Raw genomic sequence first — 24,018 nt, forward strand, 5'->3', positions numbered from 1 at the left:
CAAACAACAGTGTGTGCCTGGTAGGCATACAGAATAACAAACAGAAATGATGTTAACCCACCTACACACTCTGAATACCCAAGAGTTGGATTTACCTGTTCAGCGTGTCTTTCTTTGGCAACAGATATGTACTTAACTAATCTTCCCCATGCAGCCTTTGAAATGACTTGCTTGATTTTTCTGTGTTTGCAATCAAAATGAGGGTTTCCTTTGGTAAATATAATGATTTCCTAATAAAAGTGCCAAATTATTTCATTGAGTGGTGACTTCAGTCTCTCCTCCCTGCTACTTGTTTGAACATCAGAGTTAATTCCCCCAATGTCATTCTAGACAGTTTGATGGACGAAAGGAAGGAGAAGCCTCTGCTCAATCAAGTGTCTAATTAATGCAGGTGCAGTATGCAAATTGCTGACTTTCTAAAAATTCAAATAAGATAAAACATGCTTACAGCTGCATGTACAGTGTCGACTCCCTTTTTCTAAATCTCTTAACAGTTTTCCAAACACTACCCCTTATGTGTCATAGAATGCTATCTCTTTCTTTTTTCCTTCTTTTCTTTGCCTCATTGCTTCCCTCCGACTTCAGTGCCCCTCTGTCGCTCTTTGCTGACTGTCTTATGTGAGTGAGGCACACATCCGGCAGAGAAAATGACAGGTTGCTGACTGTGTACACAAGTATTTAGTCTAATAGCAATATATGCCCTGACCTGGACATGGCACCTCCTCGTGAACAAGAGACATTTGTATATATGGTGTTTTCACAACCTCGTTGTTTCAGCATCTCTGGGTATTTCCAGTTCTCTTTCATGATGCCTTTCGAACAAATATCGTGTGCCAGGAATTCAGGATTATTCTTCCCAGTGTGGTCTAAGGAGTTAAACTGACAAGTTGCTTCTGTTTTTGTCTCTGCCTGTATTTCCCGTGGGCAGATCTGCAGAGAGAATTGAAAATTGTTGCTATTTAATGATTCCTTCAGTCAAAACATTCTGTGACCCTGCGTGCAGCTCTCAGTATGTCCGAGGTGTAATGTAGTAAGAAGCTACAGGCTGATGGGAAAATCAAGAGAGAAGAGATGGCTTAGAAAATGCAGGATGTGCTAATTAAGAGAAGAAAGGCAGAGGAAGAACCTGCACATGGGGTTTTAGGACCCAGAGAGCAAAGAGAATGTGACTTTGAAGGTCAGACTCTGAGAGACGGTTAGCCCGACACGTGAGTCAGGTGGCCATTGATCAGAGTCCCCAAACCACGCTTTTTGCTGCAGCCTAGCACCATTTTCTGCACTGAAGTCACCAAACCTGAGCTCAAGTCTCAAAGGCAGAGAGCAAGGGAAACAGCCCTGAGAAGGGACCCCATTAAAGATGTTGCAAGGCTGGTGTGGAGGGACTGCTAGTACTTGCAGTCTCTTCAGAATTTTTGTTTTCACAGATCTGGTTTAATGGGAGCCCTAAATTTTTTGTTTTTGCAAAGTGTATTTCTTGTTTGCATTTTTAAAAATGGCATTGTTGACATATAATTCACATACCACATAATTCACTCATATAAAGTTTAGAATGCAGTGGTTTTTTTAATATCTTACATTATTTCTCCATTTAAATTGTGGTAAAATATATCTAACATATAATTTGCCACTGTAACTATTTAAATTCTCGTCTGAGGAATTTTTTTTATTGCTTTGAGAGACGCAAGGGGAGAGAGAGAGGGCTAGAGAATTGATTCGTTGCCTCTCATAGGCCTCCTGTCTGGGGATTAAATCTGCAACCTAAGTATCTTTCCTGACTCGGAGTCGAACCCACAGCCTTTCAGTGCACAGGATGACACCCCAACCAACCGAGCCACCTAGCCAGGGCCATTTTTAAGTGTATAATTCAGTGGCATGGGTTATATTCACAATGCTGTAGCGCCATCACCACAACCTATTTCTAAATCTTTATCACCCAATAGTATGTTTTCATCACTTTAAAAGATGCCTTCTTTGTGCAGACAAACTGAGAAGAGACGCTCCTTCCACTGGGCTGTCAAAACCCAGGCCTGAGTATATTTGGTGGTGAACAGAGCGTGGCAGAAACGAAGCCCCTACAAACCCCTCAGCCCAGCGCCACGTGCACCACACACACACACATACAACCTTCACGGCAGCCCTGTGGATACTGCCACCTCAGCATGAGTGCCCAGACAGAGCCAGGGCTTGTCCTCTGAGAGGAGAGGCAGCTGAGGGGAGGGGAAGGAGCACAGGCATCTATCTACTTGCTTGCTCCTTGCTGTGTGCTGATCCTGAGGCAGGCCTTGGGCTGTGTGCAGGCCTGTGCTCCTGAACAGGACTGCTTCCTGCCTCAACTGCCCGCCCAGAGGACCCAGTGACTCAGCCTACCTCCAAGAGTCCCCGGTTCTCCTAACTCTAGGGGCCGCTTGGGGGTTTGTGTGGATGTACAGCGTGGATGAGACCGAAGAAAGTGGTGCTCATGGAGCCAAAAAGAGGGCTGAGGAAGGCCATGCTCTCAGGTGACAAATCTGTTCCTACTCCTTCAGATCAGTTTCTGGGCGGCCACAACAAGTTCCCCAGGGCCCTGCTTGTCTGAAGGCTCGAAGGGAAAAATCCTTCCTCACCTCTGCTAGCTCTGGTGTTTCCAGCGTTCCTTGCTATTTGATGTGGGGACCATTTGATTTGTTGACACTTGGGATAATCCAGAATGATCTCCTCCAGAGATCCGTCATTTAATTAAATCTGCAAAGACCCCCTTTCCAAATAAGGTCACAATCACAGCTTCTGGGGATTAGGACAGAGACTCGTGTCCCCCTGGCGGTTACCATTCAGCCCACTGCCTCCCCTATGCTCTTGGCTGACAGCAGTGGAGAAACTCTTTGATCCACCAGGGCTGAGGCTCAGTGCCATGTCACCTCTGTTAACAGTGGTGGCAGAACCACGGCCCAAAGCTGGTGTCAAACAGGCCACTCCTGAGTGATGCAACCATTTCCATTTCGGGTCGATATCACATGACACAACCTAATGATAGGTAACGGACTTCCTATTGGGGGTGTGCTCACACACCAGGACACCTGATATTCTGGTTAGCCATCGAGTGATGGTGCTGTGTAAACTGAATCATCTCCTCAGGTGGGCGCTAGGGATGGCCTGAACTTGAGCAGAGTTCATGGCTCCTTGAGCTACTTCTCTTTAATCACTAACAGCTGAGACATCGGTGGGGGAAATGCTCTCTTTAAACAGATCTTTCTTTTCCTCTGAGCTGAAGTAGAAATAGACTCTTAAGTCAGGTGCCTGGGGTGGAGAAGGCAGGGCCTGCCAGCTGCCTTCTGAGGCTTCCAGAGATGTTTTCTGCCCCCCACCCCCCCATCCTTTACTTCAGTGAGGCAGGAACTGAGACAGAGCCTGCTTTGGAGTTCAGAGCTTGAAGAATCCCAGGGCCAGAAAAGGGGCGGGGAGAAGAATTCTTGTGGGGGTTTTTTCCCTAGATGTTTTCTGTGAAGAGAATTTGACAACTTCTTCATCTTAACTCCTATCTAGCTTTTTCCCTTCTCTAAGGATTCACTTCCAGATAAGCACTATCCAAATAAAAAAGAATTACATCCCTGGCCCCATACACCAAGGTTGCAGGTTTGAACCCTGGTCAAGACACTTACAAGAGTCAAGCAATGAATGCATATCTAAGTGGAACAACAAATCAACATCTCTCTCTATTAGTAAGTGAAAAAATTTTTAAAAAGAATCACAAAGTATGGCTGAAGAGTTTACTATAGGTGCTTAGTGGTTGCACGTTAGATGGATATGTGGTCCACTCTTGAACAACGTGGGTTTGAATGGCACAGGTCCACTTATGCATAGATGTTTTTTAATAAGTATGTGCAGTACCATAAATGTATTTTCTCTTCCTTGTGATTTTAAAAGTAACATTTCCTTGTCTTTAGCTTACTTTATTGTGGTAATACAGTATATAATACATAAATATACAAAATATGTATTGATCCACTGTTTCTTACCAGTAAGGCTTCTGGTCAACATAGGTTGTTAGTTAAGTTTTTGAGTCAGAAGTTATACATTGATTTTTGACTGTGCAGGGGAGTTGGTGTCCTAACTCCACATGGTTCAAGGGTCAACTGTGTCATATATATTAAGCTTGAGTAAGATTACAAGGTAAGGGAAAAAGCAAGGCAGTCATAGACGCTGCCTACACAGGTAACCTATATGAAACACTGATGGGCAGCATCACTGGGAAAATGCTCTGGGAGAGGTTTCCATCTGGGGGGAGACTGTGCTCCACAGAAGGAACGAGTTTCCCACGTGGGTGAGGAGGACATCTAAGCAAAGACCGATTCTGGAAGGCGAGACTAAAAGGGTGAACAAGTAAACCACGTGCAAAAAGAATGACAAGACTAGCTCTTCCTGTCTGTGCCAGCGGAGCACGTGGTCCACACGGAGCGGCAGAGGTGGCCAGGAAGTGTGCTTGGGGATCCGGCTGCACCTGCAGTAGCAAGAGACCCCTCGTATCAAGCTCTTCGGGAAGTGGAGCACCGATGATGTGCAGATCAATGACATTTCCTTGCAGGATTACATCATGGTGAAGGAGAAGTATGCCAAGTACCTGCCCCACAGTGCAGGGCACTATGTGGCCAAGCGCTTCCACAAGGCACAGTGCCCCGTTGTTGAGCGCCTCACCAACTCCATGATGATGCACGGCTGCGACAATGGCAAGAAGCTCGTGACTGCGGGCATCGTCAAGCATGCCTTTGAGATCATCCACCTGCTCACTGGCGAGAACCCCCTGCAGATCCTGGTGAATGCCATCATCAAGAGTGGCCCCCAGGAGGACTCAACCCAAATTGGACGAGCTAGAACAGTGAGGCGACAGGTCATGGAGGTGTCCCCTTTGCACCAGGTCAATCAGGCCATGTGGCTGCTGTGCACAGGTGCTCGTGAGGCTGCCTTCCAGAACATCAAGACCATCGCTGAGTTCCTGGCAGATGAGCTCGTACATGTGGCCAAGGGCTCCTTCAACTCCTACACTATCAAGAAGAAAGATGAGCTGGAGTGTGTGGCTAAGTCCAACCATTGATCACTGGCTTCAGCCCTAGTAAATTTGTTTGCCCCTTGGGCAGCACCACCAAAAAAACAAGAATGGCAAGACTAATTGGGAGCCTTAAACCATGGTCCACAGGGAAGGTGGGGCAAGTGGAAGGGCGTGGCTGTCTAGCAGACAGCATCAAGGCTCTGCAGCTCTGGTCTGGTCCGTGGGTGAATGCTGGTAGAGCCTGGGAGAGCAGAGTGGTGCCTTTGCAATGAATGAAAGTATGTGGAATTAACTATTTCCATCTTTGCTTCTAAATAGCTTGGTAGGGTTCGGTGTGTGCTTAATATATTTAACCTAGAAATGAAGGTCTCTCTGGCAGAAATCCCTGCCTCAAATCGCTTTCTCAAGATGCATGAGTAAGATGCAAGATGAAACAAGAAAACCAACATGAATTAAGAACCAAGTATGTGTCAGGCACTGTGTTAAGGGTGTGTGTGTATGTGTGTGTACACATACCATCTCATGTCATCCTCGTAGTGAGTCTCTGAAGTAGGTATTGTTACTCATGAGGAAAGTGAGGATCAGAGTTTCAGTGATTTGCCCAGGGCCATACAAAGTCATGGGCCTGCATTCAAACCAGGGTCAGCTTCACTCAAGGCCCGTTCGTTCCATAAGCATTTTCTGCATGCCAAGTCTGTTGGTGGTTTTCTTCCCCACAGAGTAGGAAGCTGACCTGCCTTCTTGGGTGTTCTTTCCTTTTCCTATATTGCTGTGGCTGGGTGCGATTGAGCCGGTTTTTTCCCAGACTACACTCTTGGGAAGATTCCACTCTGACTCATGTTGACTCTACTTTCTTTAGAGCTTGTAGCTGCTTGTGGCTTTGCCTCCTGCCCCTCCAGCAGGCGGCATGTTGCTTTTGATTAAGGCAGCCACTCCTTTGGGGATAGCCCAAGGCAGGGCGGTATGTGCTGGTGTCCCAATGTGAACAGAACTCAATGATGGGGGTATAAAGTGTGATTTCTCAGCATGTTCTGTCCACACTCAAATCAGCTTCACAAGGGCTGCCTGGAGATCTGAATCACTCCCGTCCCCCGTGTCTTTCCTGCTCAGAAGAAGGTAGACTAGAGTTTCTTAAGTTTTAAGGAAATACATTTGTTTGACTTTTTAAAATCCTCACCTGATATGTTTATTGGTCTAAAAGAGAGAGGAAGAGGGGGAGAGAAAGAGAGGGAAAAAGAGAGACATCAATGTAAGAGAGAAACATTGATTGGTTGCCTCCCATATGTGCCCTAACCAGGGATTGAACCTGTAACCTGCTGGTGTATGGGGACAGTGCTTTAACCAACAGAGCCACCCAGCCAGGATTAAGAAAATGTATGCTTTGAATGTCAAAGCTGCCCACCTCCTCACCATGCAGTTGGGCTCCCCACTGCCCTCCTTGTTAGGCAAATTTGGAACAAATTCTTTTGGAACAGCCTACTGATAATGTTGCCAACCATCCATTTCTGAGACCGGGGAATGGCATTAGGTCACAGAGTGGCAAAATAGACACAGTAATTAGAGGAAGGCAGGTACAGGGCAAGAGGAGAGACTAGTAATCAAAATTCTGCATGGCATCTATGGGCCTTCTAAAATGTCATGCACTAAACTTGTGGAAGAGCTTCACTTCCCTTCCACTGCATACTAGGATGTTCGGGGTTAAAGGCACACTGTCTCATCTCAAGGGGTCTTAAATAGTAGGTCAAATCTCCAAGTTATTCTAGGCAACCTCAATCTTGTAATGAAAGCATTACGCTGGATTTCTGGTCCTTAAAAATGTTTTTTTCCTGCTTAGTAGGTGATAAGAATCATTAAAATCTTGGGCAGAATCATCCCCCATTCAGCCAGTAGTGATAAAAGACTCAGAGTCTGGAGACTAGGGAATCTGCCCACGAATTAGGTGCTGGGGATGTGGTCACTGCTCTACACCCGGGCTTGAACACCTTGGGCACCAGGGTGACAGCACTTTCTTCTCAGGGAGGTGACATCAGGCCCAGTGTGGCCCACTGGACTCTAACCTTGAGGACAGTGCTCCCCTGTTTTTGCTGCAATCTTACCCCTAACACAGTAAAGGCTTGTCCGGTGAATTGGTCCAGTGGCTCCTTGTTGACCTGCCATCTTGCCCCCTCCCTCTAGTCTTTCTTCACACCCTAGCTACAGAATCAGGACTGGAATTCATATGGACCCGTCCAATCTATGTCCCTTCTCCGTGTGTTGTGGAAATAGCCGTTTCCAAAGAACAATTTACCTTTACATAAAGCCACACTATGGGATTAAAGAGTCAGGAACCAAAATGAAAAGGGCAAGAAAGTTGAAAGACTCCAAGGGTGGGAAGAGAAAGTTAGGGAGAATGAAAGAGCAAGACTGAGCCCCACCCTAAAAGGGATTAGAACACCTGCAGCTTTATTGAAGCCAGCCAAATACCTCTTGTGGTAAATGGGATAGAACAATGAGCTGGAATTTACAGTGCCTTTGAAAAGCAACTGCTGTCAGTCAGCAAGCACTCAGAATGGGGAAATATTGCTTTCGGCCCAGAGCCTATTCTGGCCCACGTGGCCCCATGACAGCTGATAGAAGACAACGAACCCTACACAGCCGTGACCTCTAGCTCTGATCCGTGTGCATTCTGTGTGCTTAACAAGATCGCGAATATTTCTAGAAGGAAGATGAACACTGGGTATATATTTTATGAATTATATTGCAATAGGGTGTACATTTCATGGCCCGATTTAGCCATCATGGCCACATGTATCTGTAGGTCTCAATCAAATTTCTCGGAGAGATAAATGAGACATTTATGACTGTACCATTGCTGAGCCTTTACTTTAGCACTAAGTGCTCTTTTATTTTCTGATTTTATTTTTGGTATCTTTGTGATTTTATTAGAAGGCAATAGTGTTGCCTTCTAATCTCTAAACTCCATAACAAGTCCCCTCCCCATGATAAATTAATTCCCCTCTCCTGTCTTCTATTCTTTTCTTGGTTCAGTTCAACCTCCTTGATTCTTCCAGATTTGCCTTTCTTCCCCCAAATCTAATCACGTCATTTCCATTTCATAGCCTCCATTGGGCTGCACTTTACACTAGACAAAACTGAGAAGTATTTAGCCCGCCAGATGAAGCGATATGAAATGACTGGAGCCCACACTGGGGGCAGGGCTGAGAGGCTGGCCTGGCCACTGCTTCGGACCTTGTTCATGGGTCACTTTATGATTCATTCAGACAGCAAATTTTATTAAGCACCTGGTATGTGCAGACAGTGGTCTAGGCGTTAGAGATGCTGTGCTGAACACGAAACCCACCCTGGCCCTCCTGGAACATATTTTGCTATGGATCAGTATCAGGGTCCTCCTGGGAAAGGCACCCGAGCCAGAAGCTCGGAGAGGATGGGCCCATGTGGTGTCAGGAACAGAGGTGAGGAAGGCTCCTGCTGCTGAAACACGGGTGCCCCCTTGCTTGTTGAGGTTGGTTTTAGGGGCTGTCAGAGAGAAAGTGTGAAGAACAGGGCACTAGAAGATGTCAAGGGTATTTCTAGAAATCTCTGGCTGCCCAGGCTCCCAAGCTGGATAGCTTGACAGATGGTCTGGCCTGGCTTTTACCTCAGAGCTCTAAACTTACCTGTGTCAGGGTTGGGTCAAAGGTGTTGCTATGGCAACCACTTGAGAACCAACCAGAACAGCTTTAAAAGTAGGCCCCCTGCCCAGGTGTTACCAGCTCACCTCCTCATTAGAAGGCTGCTTTGCTTTAGACATTCCCATAATGACTGACTTCAAGATCTCACCCTCAGTAGGCACCTTGTCATTTTTGCGGGAACCTTTGGCCACCATTGGGTCTGTGCTCCCAGTTCTTTCAGCTGTCTGGCCTCAGCAGCCAAGGATGCTCTTAGGCTTCAGAAACTCAAAATCTCCAGACTTGGGCTCCATACTCATCTCAGCAGTAGCCAGCCTGGAAAGGCCGACAAGTACCGGGAAGGCCCAGGAGTGTCTCCTGTTTGCTTGTGGCATCCGGTAGTGAAACTGGGGAGGGTGGGTGATGAGGGAGTATCATCTGACCCCACTATGATACAGGCATTCAGGGCTCCAGGGAACTAAGGGTCTGCAACCCACTGTGGGTTCTTGACTTCACGCAGCAAAGAATTCAAACATGAGCCAGCGTGGAATTTAAAGTGAAAGAGAGTGTGGTAGTGAAGCAGTGAGACAGAAAGTGGCTACTCCACTCTCTGTGGGCAGAGCAGCCCTCCCCAGGGGGACTTAATTCTTTAACTGAGGCTCCTTTAATGGAGGGGTGGGGCCTTCAATAAGCGGGAAGGATATTCAGGATTTTTCCTGGAAAAGGGTAGAGACTTCTCCGAAGAGCCCCATCAGCCATTTTGTGCCTTTATATGTTTTTTTTTTTATTCCAATCATGGTTTGGGGTGTGTTGTTTAGTATCCTAATGTATTACAGTGAGTGTATTATGAGGTTAGGGGTTACTGCAAGGTGAAATTAGTCTCCATGTTGGACCGAGATGGTCTTCTGCCAGTTCTAAGCCATAAGTTTGTTGGGGGTTGGTCTTACTTTTCCTGGACACTCCTTGAAGCCCATACCCGTTACAGCCCTTTCCTCACATACCCTATCTCAGTAAGAAGGCTGTGACAGCTTGGCTGAGTTAGGACTGTCATAGGATCCTGGTCCAGACTGGAAGGGCCCTGTGAGGATCACAGCCCCAAACATGGGGCTGCTGGCCAAGCCAGGCCAGACTGAAAGCTCAGAGAGGGTGTGAGTAGAAAGTGGAACATGGAGGAATTTTGAGTGGAGAGAACACAAGTACTCACCTTCGTAATGGGACACTGAGCCTATGCTACGGCTGAGGAAGAGGTGTCACCTGCCCAGGTAATGTGCCTAGTCACTCTAGTCTGAATGGGATGAGCAAGACTATTGCCTTCCCCCCATGTTATGGACTGAACTGTGTCTCCCAAAATTCGCATGTTGAAACCCTAACCCTGCAATGTGACTATGTTTGGAGACAGGGCCTGTGAGGAGGTAATGAAGGTTAAGTGAGGTTTCAAGGGCGGAACCTTGATCTGATAGACCTGGAGTCCTTACACTAAAAGGAAGAGACCCCAGAGAGCTCTCTCCCTCCATGCACAAAGAAAAAAGGCCATGCGAAGACACCATGAGAAGGCAGCCTTCCATTAGCCACGGAGAGAGCTCTCGCCAGAAGCTGAACTTGGTAGCACCCTGATCAGTGACTCCTAGACTCTAGTATGATGAGAAATGACATCTGTTGTTTAAGCCCCACAGTCTGTGGTGTTTGTAATGGCAGCCCAAACAGACCAGCACATTCCCTCACTCTTTCTAAACACTCTCAGGAATATCTGGGGTATTGAATAGGTCCTATTATTCACAGTTATGAGATAAATTTTGTTTAACAGGAGATGCTGTAGCTCATGGCTCATACATCAGATGGTAATGGCTCGTACATCAGATGTTAAGTCTGTAACTTATTAGAGACATTTTGAGGTTCTGCATGGCCCAAACCTGCAGTTCCCATTCTGCATATCTACAGCCACTGGCGAAGTTGGAGGCAAGAGCCAGGAGTGGTCCCAAGGCTCCGGGTTCCCGGATCTTTCTCTGTCTCTTCCCCCCTTTCCTATCCCCTCCTTCTTCTCCCCTCTTGCTCTTCTCCCTCCTCCTCCTCCCCCTCCTCTTTCCCTTCTTCCTCTGTCTTCAGACTGGTTTCCATCTCTAAAATGGTAATTGGCTAAAAAAAATAAATGCAATGACAGCAACAAAAACATGTTTATTTTAAAAAGACACAAGTGGGGGCACAGTTTATTTGGATTTGTCATAGGCTCTCAGTGCATGAGCCAGTGCTTTTTTCAGATCTGTCCCTTCTACTTCATGTATCTTGGAACATACATGCTTAATTCACTCTCCTAAATAGAGCTCTCTGTGACTAAAGAGGAAGCCAGACGATAAAAGCAGTCCAGTTTTTAAGGCAGCTAACTGGACAGTTGGGCTTTTTTGAACTTAAAATCTTTTTAAAATGGTACTACATTTTATTTTTATTGGGTGACTGAAAAAATCCAGGAGGTGGGGCCTTTCACACTTGGAATTTCTGGGCATGGTCTGTCAGATATTCTCCTTCAACCTTTCCACACATTTGGAGAGAAATCCACGCATTTCTCTCCACTCCCAGGCTGTCCTTCTAGTCCAAGCCACTGTCGTCTCCCACGTGGGCCACTGTCATAGCCTCTCTGCTCACTCGTGTCCCTTCAGTCGACTCTAAGCACAGTGGCCCGGGCAGCCTGGTGGGATAAGCAGGATCAAGCCCTCCATCTGCTCAAAGCCCTCCGGTGGCTTCAGGTCTCACGGAGGCTGCGGGGCGAGCTGCCCTCACCCAGCCTTGCCTCCTCTCCTGCACACATTTCACACACTCACTCAAGCCTCTCCTGCTGGCCTGATTCCTTTGCTGAGTCTCTCAGGGTCTATGCGTTCACTGTTTGATCCCTTTCTAGAATGTTCTTCCCAGGTTATCTACATGGTTCACTCTCTCACCTCCTCAGGTCCTTGCTGACATGTTCCCTTCTCACTGAAGCTTTCCCCAGTTTCCCTCTTCAAATGTGGACCCCAGCTCCTGCTCCCGGCAGTCCTTAAGCTGTTTTCCTTGCCTCCACAGCACTTCTCATATACTACATGCTTTTCCTACTCATTTTATCTGTCTCTATTCAGTGAATGTTGCCTATTGAGGGCAAGCATTTGTCCGAGTTCTACCTGCTACATGCCTGGTACAGTGCCAGGAACTGTAGTTGGTGCCCCAAAATAGGATTTGAGGCCTCCATGGGAAGCGTCAGGGTGGCAGTCAGGAGAGGAACACCTGCTGGGTGTCCCTCCAACCAGAGGTGGAACCTAGAAGCCCCACAGAGGTGGTCTCTTTCGCTTGCACAGTGTCTTTCAAAGACTTGTATTAGTTACCAAGCATTCACAAAATTGGTGACCTCACATAAAATCCAGATAGCTGGCATCACCTGACAAACATGGGGACATCAGAAGTCTCCCTTCCCGTGACAGCAATGATGAAGCTCAGCAGTGGCCACCCAGGGAGCTCTCTGATGGGACACCCTCCCCTGCTTCTCTCATTTGTGCAGCCTCTGGTCCATGGTTGAGCCGGGGGAGGCAGGAGGAGAGGGGAGCGTGGGGCGGGGCCGTGGGGGCACGCAGCAGAGCAGGTCCCAGATGTTGCTTTACCAATGAGGGAAAAGTGTTGCTGGCCTTTAGCTGCTCAACTCCCCACTGGCTGCTGCTCCTGGTCCCGCTGATCTTCGAGCTGCAGAGCCCCCGTCACATCTTAGCTCCTTAGCAACGGCAGCCTGAAAGGTAGGTGGTCAAGAGTTGATGGAAGATGCTACAGCTTAAAAGAGAAAGAAAAACCTATCTGCCAGGTAAGGTGCACATGACTCTCTACGCACGCATTGGAAGTGGAAGGCAGCCATAAAGCACCATTTTTGCCAAATTGGGCAAACCTATAGTATCACTGGCTAAGTACACTGAGCACATCTTACACATGTCAGCCAGGGTGCACATTGAACAGAACTAATTATAGAAGGAAAAAAAAAAGACAAGAAGGCTTAAGCGTTCAACATCTAAGGAATTACTGTGATTAGCAAGCAACAAGGAAAATAATATGACTCTTCCACACCTTGTACTCGTTATTTCCTTTTATATTATGTCTTTCTCTCTCTCCTGTCTCACTGCACATAGCTTTGCCCATGGAAGTGCTTAGGCCGATGTTCTGAATCAATAGTTCCTGTTAGTAGATTTAGAAATCACAGAAGACTTGTCAATTAGTTCTGTTACTTACAAATATTTCTCTTTTACCTGTTATGCCCACAACATTAAAAATACAGAAATAGCCTTTTAACACATATAAATTACTCTGTCCCTTACCTTTAAGTTTCTTCAAAATTTAAAAAGCACACATTCCTCCCATCACACATGCTAAATAGTTGATTTAGAACTTAAACCTTGAGATGCAAAAACGTCAAATTATGAGTAACATAAATGTCTGCAATTGATTTCTTCCCTCAGGTTATTCGTTGTAACACTGGAAAAAGAATTAATTAGACTTACATGCATAAGGACATACCCATTTGAAAACTCTAATAATGTGTTGAGCTACTTGAAACTTTGGTCTTGTTCTGCAAAGAAGTTATTGTTTCACACTGCTCAGCATATTTGTTTCCTACAATAGATGCTGAAAGTATATTTCCAGACTAATTGTTGGGCCACTGTGTATTTGCAGGTGAGAGAGAGAGACCTTAGCCAGTCAACAAGTTTGCTGAGCACGTATTACGTAACAACCATTGGGCCAGGCTGTCTCAGTCAGTTTGGGCTGCTATAATAAATTCCTGCAGACTGGGGGTGTAAACAATAAATATTTATTTCCCACAGTCTGGGAAGTTTGTGATCAGGGTGCCAGATGATTTGGCTCACGGCAAGAACCCTCTTCTCAGTTATGACCTCACACGGCCTTTCCTTGGTGAGTGCAGGCAGAAAAATGTGGGGAGGTCTCCTGTCTGATCCTCTTCTTTTTTTTTAAGGGCACTTATTCCATTATGAGGTCCCCACCCTCAGAACCTCATCTAACCCCAATTACCTCCCAAAGGCCTCACCTCCAAATGCCGTCACAATGGAGTGAGGGATTCAATATCTGAATTTCGTGGGGAAACAAATGCCCGGTGTGCAGCATAGGCCATGGGGAAGCAGAGATAAATGAGGCAGTGAGACTCTCTGGGACTCACAGTGCATGCAGAGTTAAACAGATTAATAAAAACAGCACCTAGAAAACAAAAGGAGTCATGAAAAATACCCTGGACAATTGTGGAGCGGGTGGCACCTCTTAATGAGCAAAGGGGAGAGAGACATGTCTCATTCGGGGAGTGGTGTCCATCTGACAGCAGCAGTAGTGGCCACTGCTCCCTTGGCTTCCTTCACCGATGATGCTGTTGGAGAGGCCTGTTCCCGTTTTTGCTGTCACACCTGTTTCACTGACCACTCTTTGTTGGGAACCACTCTTCGGGCCTTAAGCCACTAAGGAGACAAAGCTTATCTCCCTGGCAGGAGTGCTGCTTCTGCTTCATCCATCTCTGGCCCCCAGTGCTTGGTCAGTTAGCCGATGATGGGTAAGACCCCTCAGAGGTGGGGCAACCTAGGCCAGACACGATCACTTGGGGAGGCCCTCAAGGAAGGACTTGGGGGGCTGCAGCAAAGAGGGAGTGATGGACCCTTGCTCCCCGGCTATTCTGACATAGCCTGAGTCCCCATTTCCGTCTGGGAGAAGTGCTTCCTGGCTCTAATCCACTTAAGCCTAAAAACCTATGACTGGGAAGGTGGTGCAGCTCTTTGACGGCTAGAGCGGGATCTGGAGTGATTGTGCATAAGAAAGAATTCATAAAGTCCTGTGAAGCCGGCTTTGCTAAGAGTGCTTTCATTCATATGATAAGGGTCTGAGCAGGAAATGAGTACATCTCTCAAAGTTTTTGCAACCCCCTTACCTGACACTGACGCAGATTAAGCCCACAGATCTCTTTGAAATGTTATCTCTTGTTTGATCCTTGCCACCTGACATTGACTGGTGAGCTTTACCTGTATTCCTGTGTATTAGGAACCTAATAAAAGCTGTTGAAGAAGAGGTTCTTGGTCCTTCTCCTGTGGGAGATTGACCACCTTTCCTCCCCAAGCGGATCATGTCTTGGAGTTTCATTTTCATCTGTGGTGGATGGAGGACTTGTGGGCAAAATGGCCCCCACAGTCTTCTTGGTTCCCCAGAAACAAGGAAGGAGGGTACATTGTGGTGCCTGACCCAGTGTGGCAGCCAAGCTCATTCCTCCAAGTTATAGTCCAGCGTGTCTACAGAGGGTGCTCTCTCTAGCCACCTTCAGGACACCAGCAGTCCTTCGAGTGTGCCTGACAGAGGAATACTGGGGTAAATGTGACACTCCCAACTCTACTGGGTGGAAGCCATCTTAACTCAGCACGGACAAGCCCCAGGGTTCTGGCACTGGTCTGGCCCAGTACGAGGCATGCATCAGGGATCCCATCTAAAGAGATAAGTGAATGGCTGAATTTGGGAGTGTGGAAGGCAGAAATACTTTATTTCAAGTCATGAAATGGAAGTGGTGTCTTTATGTGAAGTGCCAGAGATGAATGGCAGAAATAGCCCCTGAAAATCTGTCTTGCTGCAAACTTAAGCTAATAGAATAAGGCAAGGCTGATTACCCACATTTGTCTCTTTTTACATCTTGTGGTGCCAGGGAATAACTAACCACCCACTTTCCCCCACTTCTTCAGGAAACCTTGAAATCCTCTAACAAACAGGAAGCCTGCTGACACTTCCTGGTGTCCAGAAGTTGCCTAGGGCTTACATGTAAATGAGATCCAGCCATCATCCTCTCTTTATTGTGGAACCATCTCATTTCTGCTGAATTTGGGGGTCACCTCAAACCCTAAGGGCTAAAGACCCTCACCATTCTAATATACCTTGTGACTGGCAATGCTTCCAGAAGGAACTTCTCTTCAAGGAGTTTTGTCAGTAACAATGGCCCTTTGAGCAAGTCGCTGAATTCCAGTTTCCACATCTGCAGAAGGAGGGGATAGAATAAGATAGTCTCTAAGGTCCCCACCAAGGAAAGAGGAGAATAGTAGCATCGACTCAGACTCCTCCTACACACATCGGATCCTGTAGAAAGTAAATTGAAAGGAAATGGAAAGGAGAGACAGCACGTATTGAATTTCTCATTAGCCCCACTGCCTGGTTCTCATTAGTGAGCCTTCTGGGTTATGGGCATAAGGGCCAGGACTTATTTTCATGGCTGACTAGCACATGTGAAATGGAGGCTATTTTTAATCCATATTATATGAGCTCCACACTGTACTATCTTATAAAGTAATGGACAGTGCTCAAGGAAAAGCCCACCAGAATGACGAGCTAATCCTTGAGGGGGAAAATATTGCTGTTCTGCATAAGCTTTTGCTCTCTGCTTAATTAATTTCTAAAACTTTCAAGCCTTAATGAGAATAATTAGAGTTGACAATACCGAGCTTAATGCGCAACTACAGACAATGAGAATCGTGTTCAGTTTATAAGCGTCCCAGAGCTTGCTGAAAGACAGGCTAATGTTATTTACAGCAGCCCCGGTCAGAGGCGGGACGAAGGCTTGGACTTGAAATGTGCCCAGAGTTCCCTGAGGACAATTTCTCCGAGGAGCAGGGGGCTGGAGCCCCCCTTTGTGGATTTCACTCCTAACAAACCGTGGTCTAGACAGGACCTGGCTAGAAATTCCCTTATTACCACCCGGCCAGACTGCATTTATCATCACCTTGAATGTAATGCTCCTGCAAAACCTCCAGGCCTCTCCTGTTCAAATAATGGATTGCGGGAGCCAGAGCACCGAGGAGCACTTACTGCGCTCCAGTCGGTGTCGGCCGGCTTCTGGAAATACCTCGTTTTCTAGAAAAGCATTCATTTGTCAACAAAGGGATAATGCTAAAACCTTAAAGACAAATTGGACAGAAGGGGAGAAGAGGTGGCCGCTTTGGCTCAGTGCAGTGTCTCTGATTTGTTAGCCTCGTGCCACTGTCCGTCTTCTCCAAGAAAAGGTTTAAATTTCCCTTGCAGCAGTTTGGATTCACCCTCCCCAGATGGAGAGGCTGGAAACATTCCTCTGGTGCTGTAGGGTGATGGGGTTCATTTGTTTGTCCTGTGGGAGCTTCTCACAGAGCGATGGAGCAAGCAGACAGGCTCGCGGTATTTCTGTGGTGAAGCTGCTGGAACTGGGCACACAGACTTGGTGAGATGACGTCTGGGTCCCTAGGAGCGAGGATGGATTTCTGCACATTCAATTGGTGGTAATTAAAGCAGGAGGCGTGAAAGCGGTGAGCGAAGCTTCCTAAACTATCCTCCAGGTTTGCAGCACGAGTAATAATGTCCATTTGGAGGCAGTTCTTTCTCTGAATTGAAAAACAACACACAAGCAAAATGACTGCCCAGCACTTCTCAGTTTTAAAAGACTTTAGAATTCTTGCAGATCTAAGGAGATTAAAGCAAAGGGGTGGGACACATTATTAGAAAGTCAACATGTGACCCTTCGAAAATACTGATCAACACACACACACACACACACACACACACACACACACACACACACCAGTGCAGGGACAGGAACTTTGCCCCTGTGAATGGAACTAGCCCTGAGACTTTGTTTTTAATTTTCAATCAAGGATGTTAAACAGACTTCAAAGGGCATTTAAGTTGACAGTTTTATTTTCTCCTTGAGGAAGAGGAAAGATGAATACGCATAAAGCCAAATCATTCTCAAAATAATTGCAGCCCTGACATAGCTAAATGAGTTTGTAAAAGAAAATACAGTGGCAATTGATCTTATTAATTAGAGATGTACCAGGATTGTAATATCCACTTATCCATAGACTGCCTGCAGCTACAAAAATAAAATGAAATAAAATAAAATAAAACCACTTTCTCTTGGGGAACGCATCTCTTTCCCTCCCTGCCTCAGGAAGTCGGTTGGAAAGAACAACGTTCCCCTCCCCCCTTGTTATCCTTTTCCCCTCCGCAGTGGGAAACAGCTTTTAGAGAACAGTTTGCATTGGCTTCCTTTCTGCCGGAGAGCCCGGGGTTTACACTGGGTTAGCGATGCCACGCGTAGTGCTGCAGCTTGTCACAACTGATTGAACGTGTAATCTGACAAACAAGCAAACAACAATGTGCTGCAGGAAAATGGGAGGGTGGTTTTTTTCAGCCTGTATGCGTCATTTACCTGTGGAGGACCGCAGGGGAGCTCGTGGCAGGCGGGCCCAACTGTGTCGATTGCTCATTCTGTTTGCACATCCCCGGAATCCTATTTCTACTAATAATCACTTAGCATATGGAATAGACTAGAATGAAACAGCCTGGTGATAAAATGCTGAGTGAAAATCACCTCGGAGTGTGGCCCAGCCTGGAACTATTGGAAGGAAAGCTGGAAGTAAAGTTTATGTCAACTTTCGCTGCATTATTGTGGAAGAGAGAGAATGGGAGAGAGAAAGGGGAAGAAGAGGAAAGAGAGGAGGAAGGGAAGAGACGGACAAATAATGAATTATTTGGCCCCGGTCAGTGTGGCTCAGCTGGTTGGAGTGTCATCTAACCAAATGTTTATGGGTTCATTTCCGGTCAGCACACATACTTAAGTTAGGGGTTCGGCCCCTCATCTGGGTGCAAGTGATCCCTGGCCCTGGTGTATTTGGGAGGCAACCAACTGATGCTTCTCTCTCACATCTACGTTTCTCTCTCTCCCTTCTCAAAAAGCAATGAAAAAGAATGTCCTCGGGTGAGAATGAAAAAAAATGATGGATTAACTGTTTACAGCTGGAAGGAGCATCAGATGCTACTGCAGTGATGTCAGTGTGTGTGTGTGTGTGTGTGTGTGTGTGTGTGTGTGTGTTGGAGAGGCAGATGTGGGCAGGGGAACCGACGTGGAAAGGTAGGCACCACTGCGCCTACAGTTGTGAGGTGAGTGGCAACGCAAACCCAGTGTTCAGTTGGTCTCCAAGGAGAGCATGCTGGCAGGGACCTGAATCTTTCAGTTAAGGAAAAGCGTTCTCTAATTTGCGCTCAGGTACAGGGAGGGGCCAGAGGTAGTCTAGCAGGGAAGAGTCGTGTCATTCGGAAACAAAGTAGGGCAATAGGTTTAAAACTAAAGATGACCCACATCGCCCTTCATCTTCCAACCTGTCCACAACAGAAGAGCTCATGGCTCCAGACACACTGGAATCATCCACACAGAGTGAAACAAACCAGTGACTAACTAGAAGGTACAAGCCTTTCAGAGCGGTCATATTACAGTGGCAGCGAATTGACTTTATTGGAATAACAAGATTCAAATTATTGTAAAGTTCTGAATAATTTAAAGGAAGGCCTGACAGCTCCCATTGGGTGTAAGGACACCACAGCCCTTCTCGTGTTGCTCTTCCAGCCCGGAAGCAGGGGCTTCCGGGAGGCATGATGAACGCCTGTGGCCTCATCGCGTCCCGGGGTGTAAGGACCGTTCTGACCCCCAAATTAACTACAGTGGCTGCAGATGCAAGAGATGCTGTGCAAGTGCCAGGGAAGGAAGGCCCTGGAAGAACCCGGGCCGGGACAGCAAGGCACGGGTTCCGCCTGGAGTGGTCGGCAGGCCCCAGTCGGAGAAAGAAAAAGAATGCTCCCAGCAGACCGCAGCCCTGAGTCTCTTAAAATGGAAATGAACATTTAAAAAAAGACCTTTCTCCAGGGAGAAATATGTAGTAAATCAGAGCTTTTGAAAGACAACTGGGGCCTGTGCTGGTTTTTGAATAACTTGCCATTTAATAAATGTTCTATTTTTTGACCCTTTAGGGAAATATACAATGCCATCTGAAACTTACAGGCCAAAATAATTTAACTTTTTAAAACATCTCAGTTTTCTAAGGTTTATGATGAAGACAAATAATCTGGAAGCTTTTATTTTACAGCTTCATGATGAGGCCAGGTCACTTAACAAGACAGAAATGGTTTTCTGTGCATACCAATTCATCTTGGTCAGTTTTTGGCACATCGAGTCCTGCACCCCTGGTCTCAGAATCCATGAAGAGAAGCCAGTGCTTACAGTGCTGAAGAACTATTTGGGGATGTCCTTTGTAAGACCTTGATGACAGTGTAAAGCACTGATATGTTCATTGCATATCGTCTCTTCTAAAATGTGTGTGTGTGTGCAAACAGAGAATTTGAAGCCAGAGACCATAGTATTTCATTCATCCCCGGTGTTGGTGAGAAAAAAGAAGTACTCAATATATGTTAGAATTCAGTTTTTCAATGTTTTCTTCATCTTCCCTGATTCCTGTAATCTTGGGTACATAGTCTGTCCACAGCATATTCTTTTTTAAAAAGATTTTATTTATTTATTTTTAGAGAGAGGAAAAGGGAGGGAGAAAGAGGGAGAGAAATGTTGATATGTGAGAGATACATCGATGAGTTGCCTCTTGCAGACCCCCAGCTGGGGACTCAGCCCACAAATAGGCATGTGCTCTGACTGGGAATCAAACCTATGACACGTCAGTTCACAGGCCGGCACTCAGTCCATTGAGCAACCCTGGCCAGGACATGTCCACAATATATCCTTGTGCACAGTGTTGTCAAATCTTACCTGTCCTTGACCATCTCTGGACTGGGCACAACGGATCTGGAAAATTAGTATTCTTCTAACCAGAGCATTGAATTGTTGAGAGTCATGCAGCCTCCTTTGACCTACCTCCTTTGACCTCCTTTGGGAAATAGAGTCTTATTTTCATGAGTCAGTGCAGCAACTGCTGCAAGCAGACACCTTTTATTTACTCACGTCATTACATCACAACTTTCTGCTGAGTCTTGAGAGCGACCGTGTCCAGAGCATCCAGCCGGCATTCCCTCTGAACTAATTCTGACCGCTGGGCTCAGAGAATTCAGGATCTGAGGAGTGACTCAAAGACCACATGGAGTTCAGTTTTGCATGTTTTCTTTGAGTACAGGCCAGCAAAGACTGTGGCCTCACATAATTTTTCTGCTGGTGTGGAATGGTGCCATAGAAAGATGATTCATGAGAAGAAAATTGTCAAGTTTCTGCCTGAAACTGAATGGAAAGAACTTGGTTGAAAAAAATCTAGTCATGCACACAAAGACACATAGAACCAAATTTATATCTTTAGCTTTGGGAATCTACATTCATTATTCCCCTCACTTGACTTGGAAATGGGTAACAGTTTCGCCACAAAGCTCTTGTTGGGTTATAAATAAGATTTTCGATTAGCATTAGAGTCTGAGCTGTGATAGTAGCTAATATTTACTTTGTGGTCCTCCGTGCATAAAGTGCGTTTCTTGTATATTTTAACTTCATATTAGTTATGTAGGTATTCCTTAAATATTTCATGTAAGTATTTTTCCTTCACCACTATTAATGGATGAGAAAATTAAATCTTCATGGGAGGTCACATGGGCAGTACCAATACGAACTTCACCCAAGCCCTCTGCTTCCTGGGACCTTTGTTTAAGCCACAAGGTGACTTGGTATAACCCCACACCAGTTACCCAACATCACTGGGTGTCCACAGTTTAATTCAATTGTGGCACTATCCAGAGTTTACGTCAGACCCCACAAGGTCAAGGGCAAGATTTCCAGGGAGACTGCCCTTCCTTCAAACACTAGTCCCAGGTGGGGTCCCAGGCTGCCCACATTTCTGTCCAACTTGGCTACAAATATGGGGTTTCCCGCACCCCCTCTGGTTTTAGAAGTCACTAGAATGACTCATAAGTACTGTACTTCCAGTGACCATTGTATTGTAAAAGATACACGTGAAGGTCTGGATGAAAAACAGGAGGGGCAGGGGCTTGGGACATGGAGGGTGACATGGAGGGTGACATGGAGGGTGACAGACTCCATGCCATCTGCTCCTGGGATACAGACCTGTCCCCTCCCAGCCCACTGATGTGTTCACAAATCAGGAAGCTCTCTGAGACTCTTTGCCTCATATATTTTTTTAAATCAAGGTTTCATTATATAGGCATACTTGGTTAAACCATTGCTTATATGACTGAACTCAATCTCCAGTCTCTCTTCCCTCCCCAGGGATGGGAGGGTGGGCTTGCAATTCCAACCCTCAAATGAAGTGGTTAGTTTTTCCAGCCTTCTGCCCTCCATGCACAGCCTGAAGCTGTTCTGGGGCCCTACAATGAGTCACCTCATTAGCATAAACTCCTGAGTGGTGGGAATGTGTTGGTTGTGAATAACAAAAGAACGCAGATCACCCAGGCCCTCCCAAGGGCTTTTGAAGCTCTGTGCCAGAAACTAGAGATAAAGAACAGTTATGTTTTTATTATATCACAGTGGTCTGTAAGTAGGTAGATTTCAGCTAAGGCTACTCAACCTCTGAAGGTGCAAGCTGCCCCCAATCTTAAGAGGTGTATCTATTCCCCTCTCTTGAATGTGGGCTGACCCTCTGACATGCTATGACTAACAGATTGCAAGAAAGTGACATTCTACAACTTCTGAGCCCAAGCCTTAAGACAACTGATAAGTACTACTTTTTCTCCTTGGAACATTCACCTTGGAAGTCATAGCCACGCTTTGAGTAAGCTCACGTGAGTTATGTGCATGAACAGAGGCTATACTGAGAGAGACTTCGGAGGCTCAGAGGTGATCTTGGATGTTCCTGCTCCTGTCAATCTCCTGGCTAAATGCAGCCATGTCAAGTGCCTCAGCTACACTGGGTGGAGAGGAAAGACCTCCCAGATTATCCAAGTCAATTTATAGCTTTATGAAAAACCATACATTTTTGTAGTTATAAGCCATTACATTTTGGGCAGCAGGTAACGGAAACATGGACCCACTGAGATCCTTTTGATAGTTTAGTATTTTAGCAACAAAACCTCACAAAACATCCTTCCCAGAAGCATCTCAGTCATGCAGAATTCTGTTACATAGAGAAGAATGTCAAAGTGAGGTGAACGTAAAAAAAAATTAGAGAATCATGTCCTAGATTTTAAAATTATAATATTGAGCCTGATTAATTTTGATCATGCTTTCTCCAGGGTTTCTTTTCCCTATCTTCCTGTCACTGCCTTCCACGCACTTTTCTGTGTCCTTCCAGGTCATTCACTTGGCAAGCCTAATACGAGGACAGCTATAAATGAATGAAACTTCTTCCTAAATATCCATGTAAAGACTTACTTATCCAAGTAGGCTTTGTTACTCATTATTAGCACCATTTTCCGTGGCTACATTTTGTAGAATCTGTAAACAAAAACCCACCAAAGCAGCAGTGGTATTTTTAAAAGATATATGTGTGTGTGCGCCCGCGCGTGTGTATATACACACACATGCACACACACATACACAATTTTCTAACAAGTTCAAGAGGAGAGAATTTGGTTGGCAGGGCATATTTACTCTATGTGGCCATTCAGGGAGCCAGTTCCTTCCATTACGCTGCTGTGCCGTCTCCTGGGGCATGGGTCAAGGCTGCATCCCTGTGGTTCCTGAAGGATGGCAAAGTCGTGTAGGAGTTTGTGTGCAATATTTTAAACCACAATCTGGAAATGACCCCCAGCCCTTTAGTTCTCTACCAGGATCTTCGGGCAGCCATGTGCCCAGGGGCCACTTTATCACTGTGGAAGCCACATACTGGGCTTCTGCATTTCTACAGGAGAAGGAAGAATGGGTTTTGGTAAATACTTAGAAATGTGGGCCACTGGTGTCTTGCAGTGTTTGAAGACAATCTCAAAAACAATTGGCACACAAAAAAATTGAACAATAGCGGCCTCACTGTAATAATTAGATTGACTACCAACCAGACTAATACTTTGAAGGAACTATAATCCATTTTTGTTTGTATAAAGCCTGAAATGTTTGTTTCAAAAGCTTATTAAATTAGTTCTACTCACACCTAATACCCTACCCTTTTCATTACCTCTGTCTTCTCCTGAGAGCCAAGAGTGGCAACAACGCAACAGCTCCTGGTCCCACAGAGCTGTGGAATAATTGGTGCACAGCGGTTCTCCTTCTGCCTGCAGGTTGCTTCCAAATGACTCCTCCAATACGTATGCACAGCCATCGCTTCGTTTTCTTGACTTCTAACAGCCCTTCCCCACCCTTGTATTTTCACTGGCGTTAACTTATGAGGGAAAGTATGCACCTCATCTCCTTATTTTGTGTCTCTTATGAGTTGCCACAGACCAAATGGACATATTTGATTCAGTAGCATACATTTAAATGTTTAAAATGTGAGGAGTGCTCAAGAGATGCCATTTCACTTAGCAGTCAGTGCTAACATCATTTTTGAAATGCTCCCCATTTCCGTGATGTAGCCAAAGCTTTATTTATCATCAGATCTGCATTTTACGATGTGGTTCTGAGCCAGCCAAACTCATCTAAGC

The 24,018-nt window shown here is 46.0% G+C and overlaps 1 protein-coding gene across 1 annotated transcript; it reads left to right on the forward strand.

The window, feature by feature from the left end:
* Nucleotides 1–2,434: 2,434 nt before the first annotated feature.
* On the forward strand, nucleotides 2,435–5,122 carry LOC118981216 (40S ribosomal protein S5-like). Its single transcript, XM_037037953.1, is given in 3 exon segments — nucleotides 2,435–2,498; nucleotides 4,409–4,485; nucleotides 4,487–5,122. Coding segments are annotated over 3 exon segments (720 nt in total). The 3' UTR covers nucleotides 5,066–5,122.
* Nucleotides 5,123–24,018: the final 18,896 nt, after the last annotated feature.

Source organism: Sturnira hondurensis, unplaced genomic scaffold (genome assembly GCF_014824575.4).
Source record: "Sturnira hondurensis isolate 20B ecotype Veracruz unplaced genomic scaffold, ASM1482457v3 Scaffold0023817, whole genome shotgun sequence".
NCBI classification, from domain to species: Eukaryota; Metazoa; Chordata; class Mammalia; order Chiroptera; family Phyllostomidae; genus Sturnira; species Sturnira hondurensis.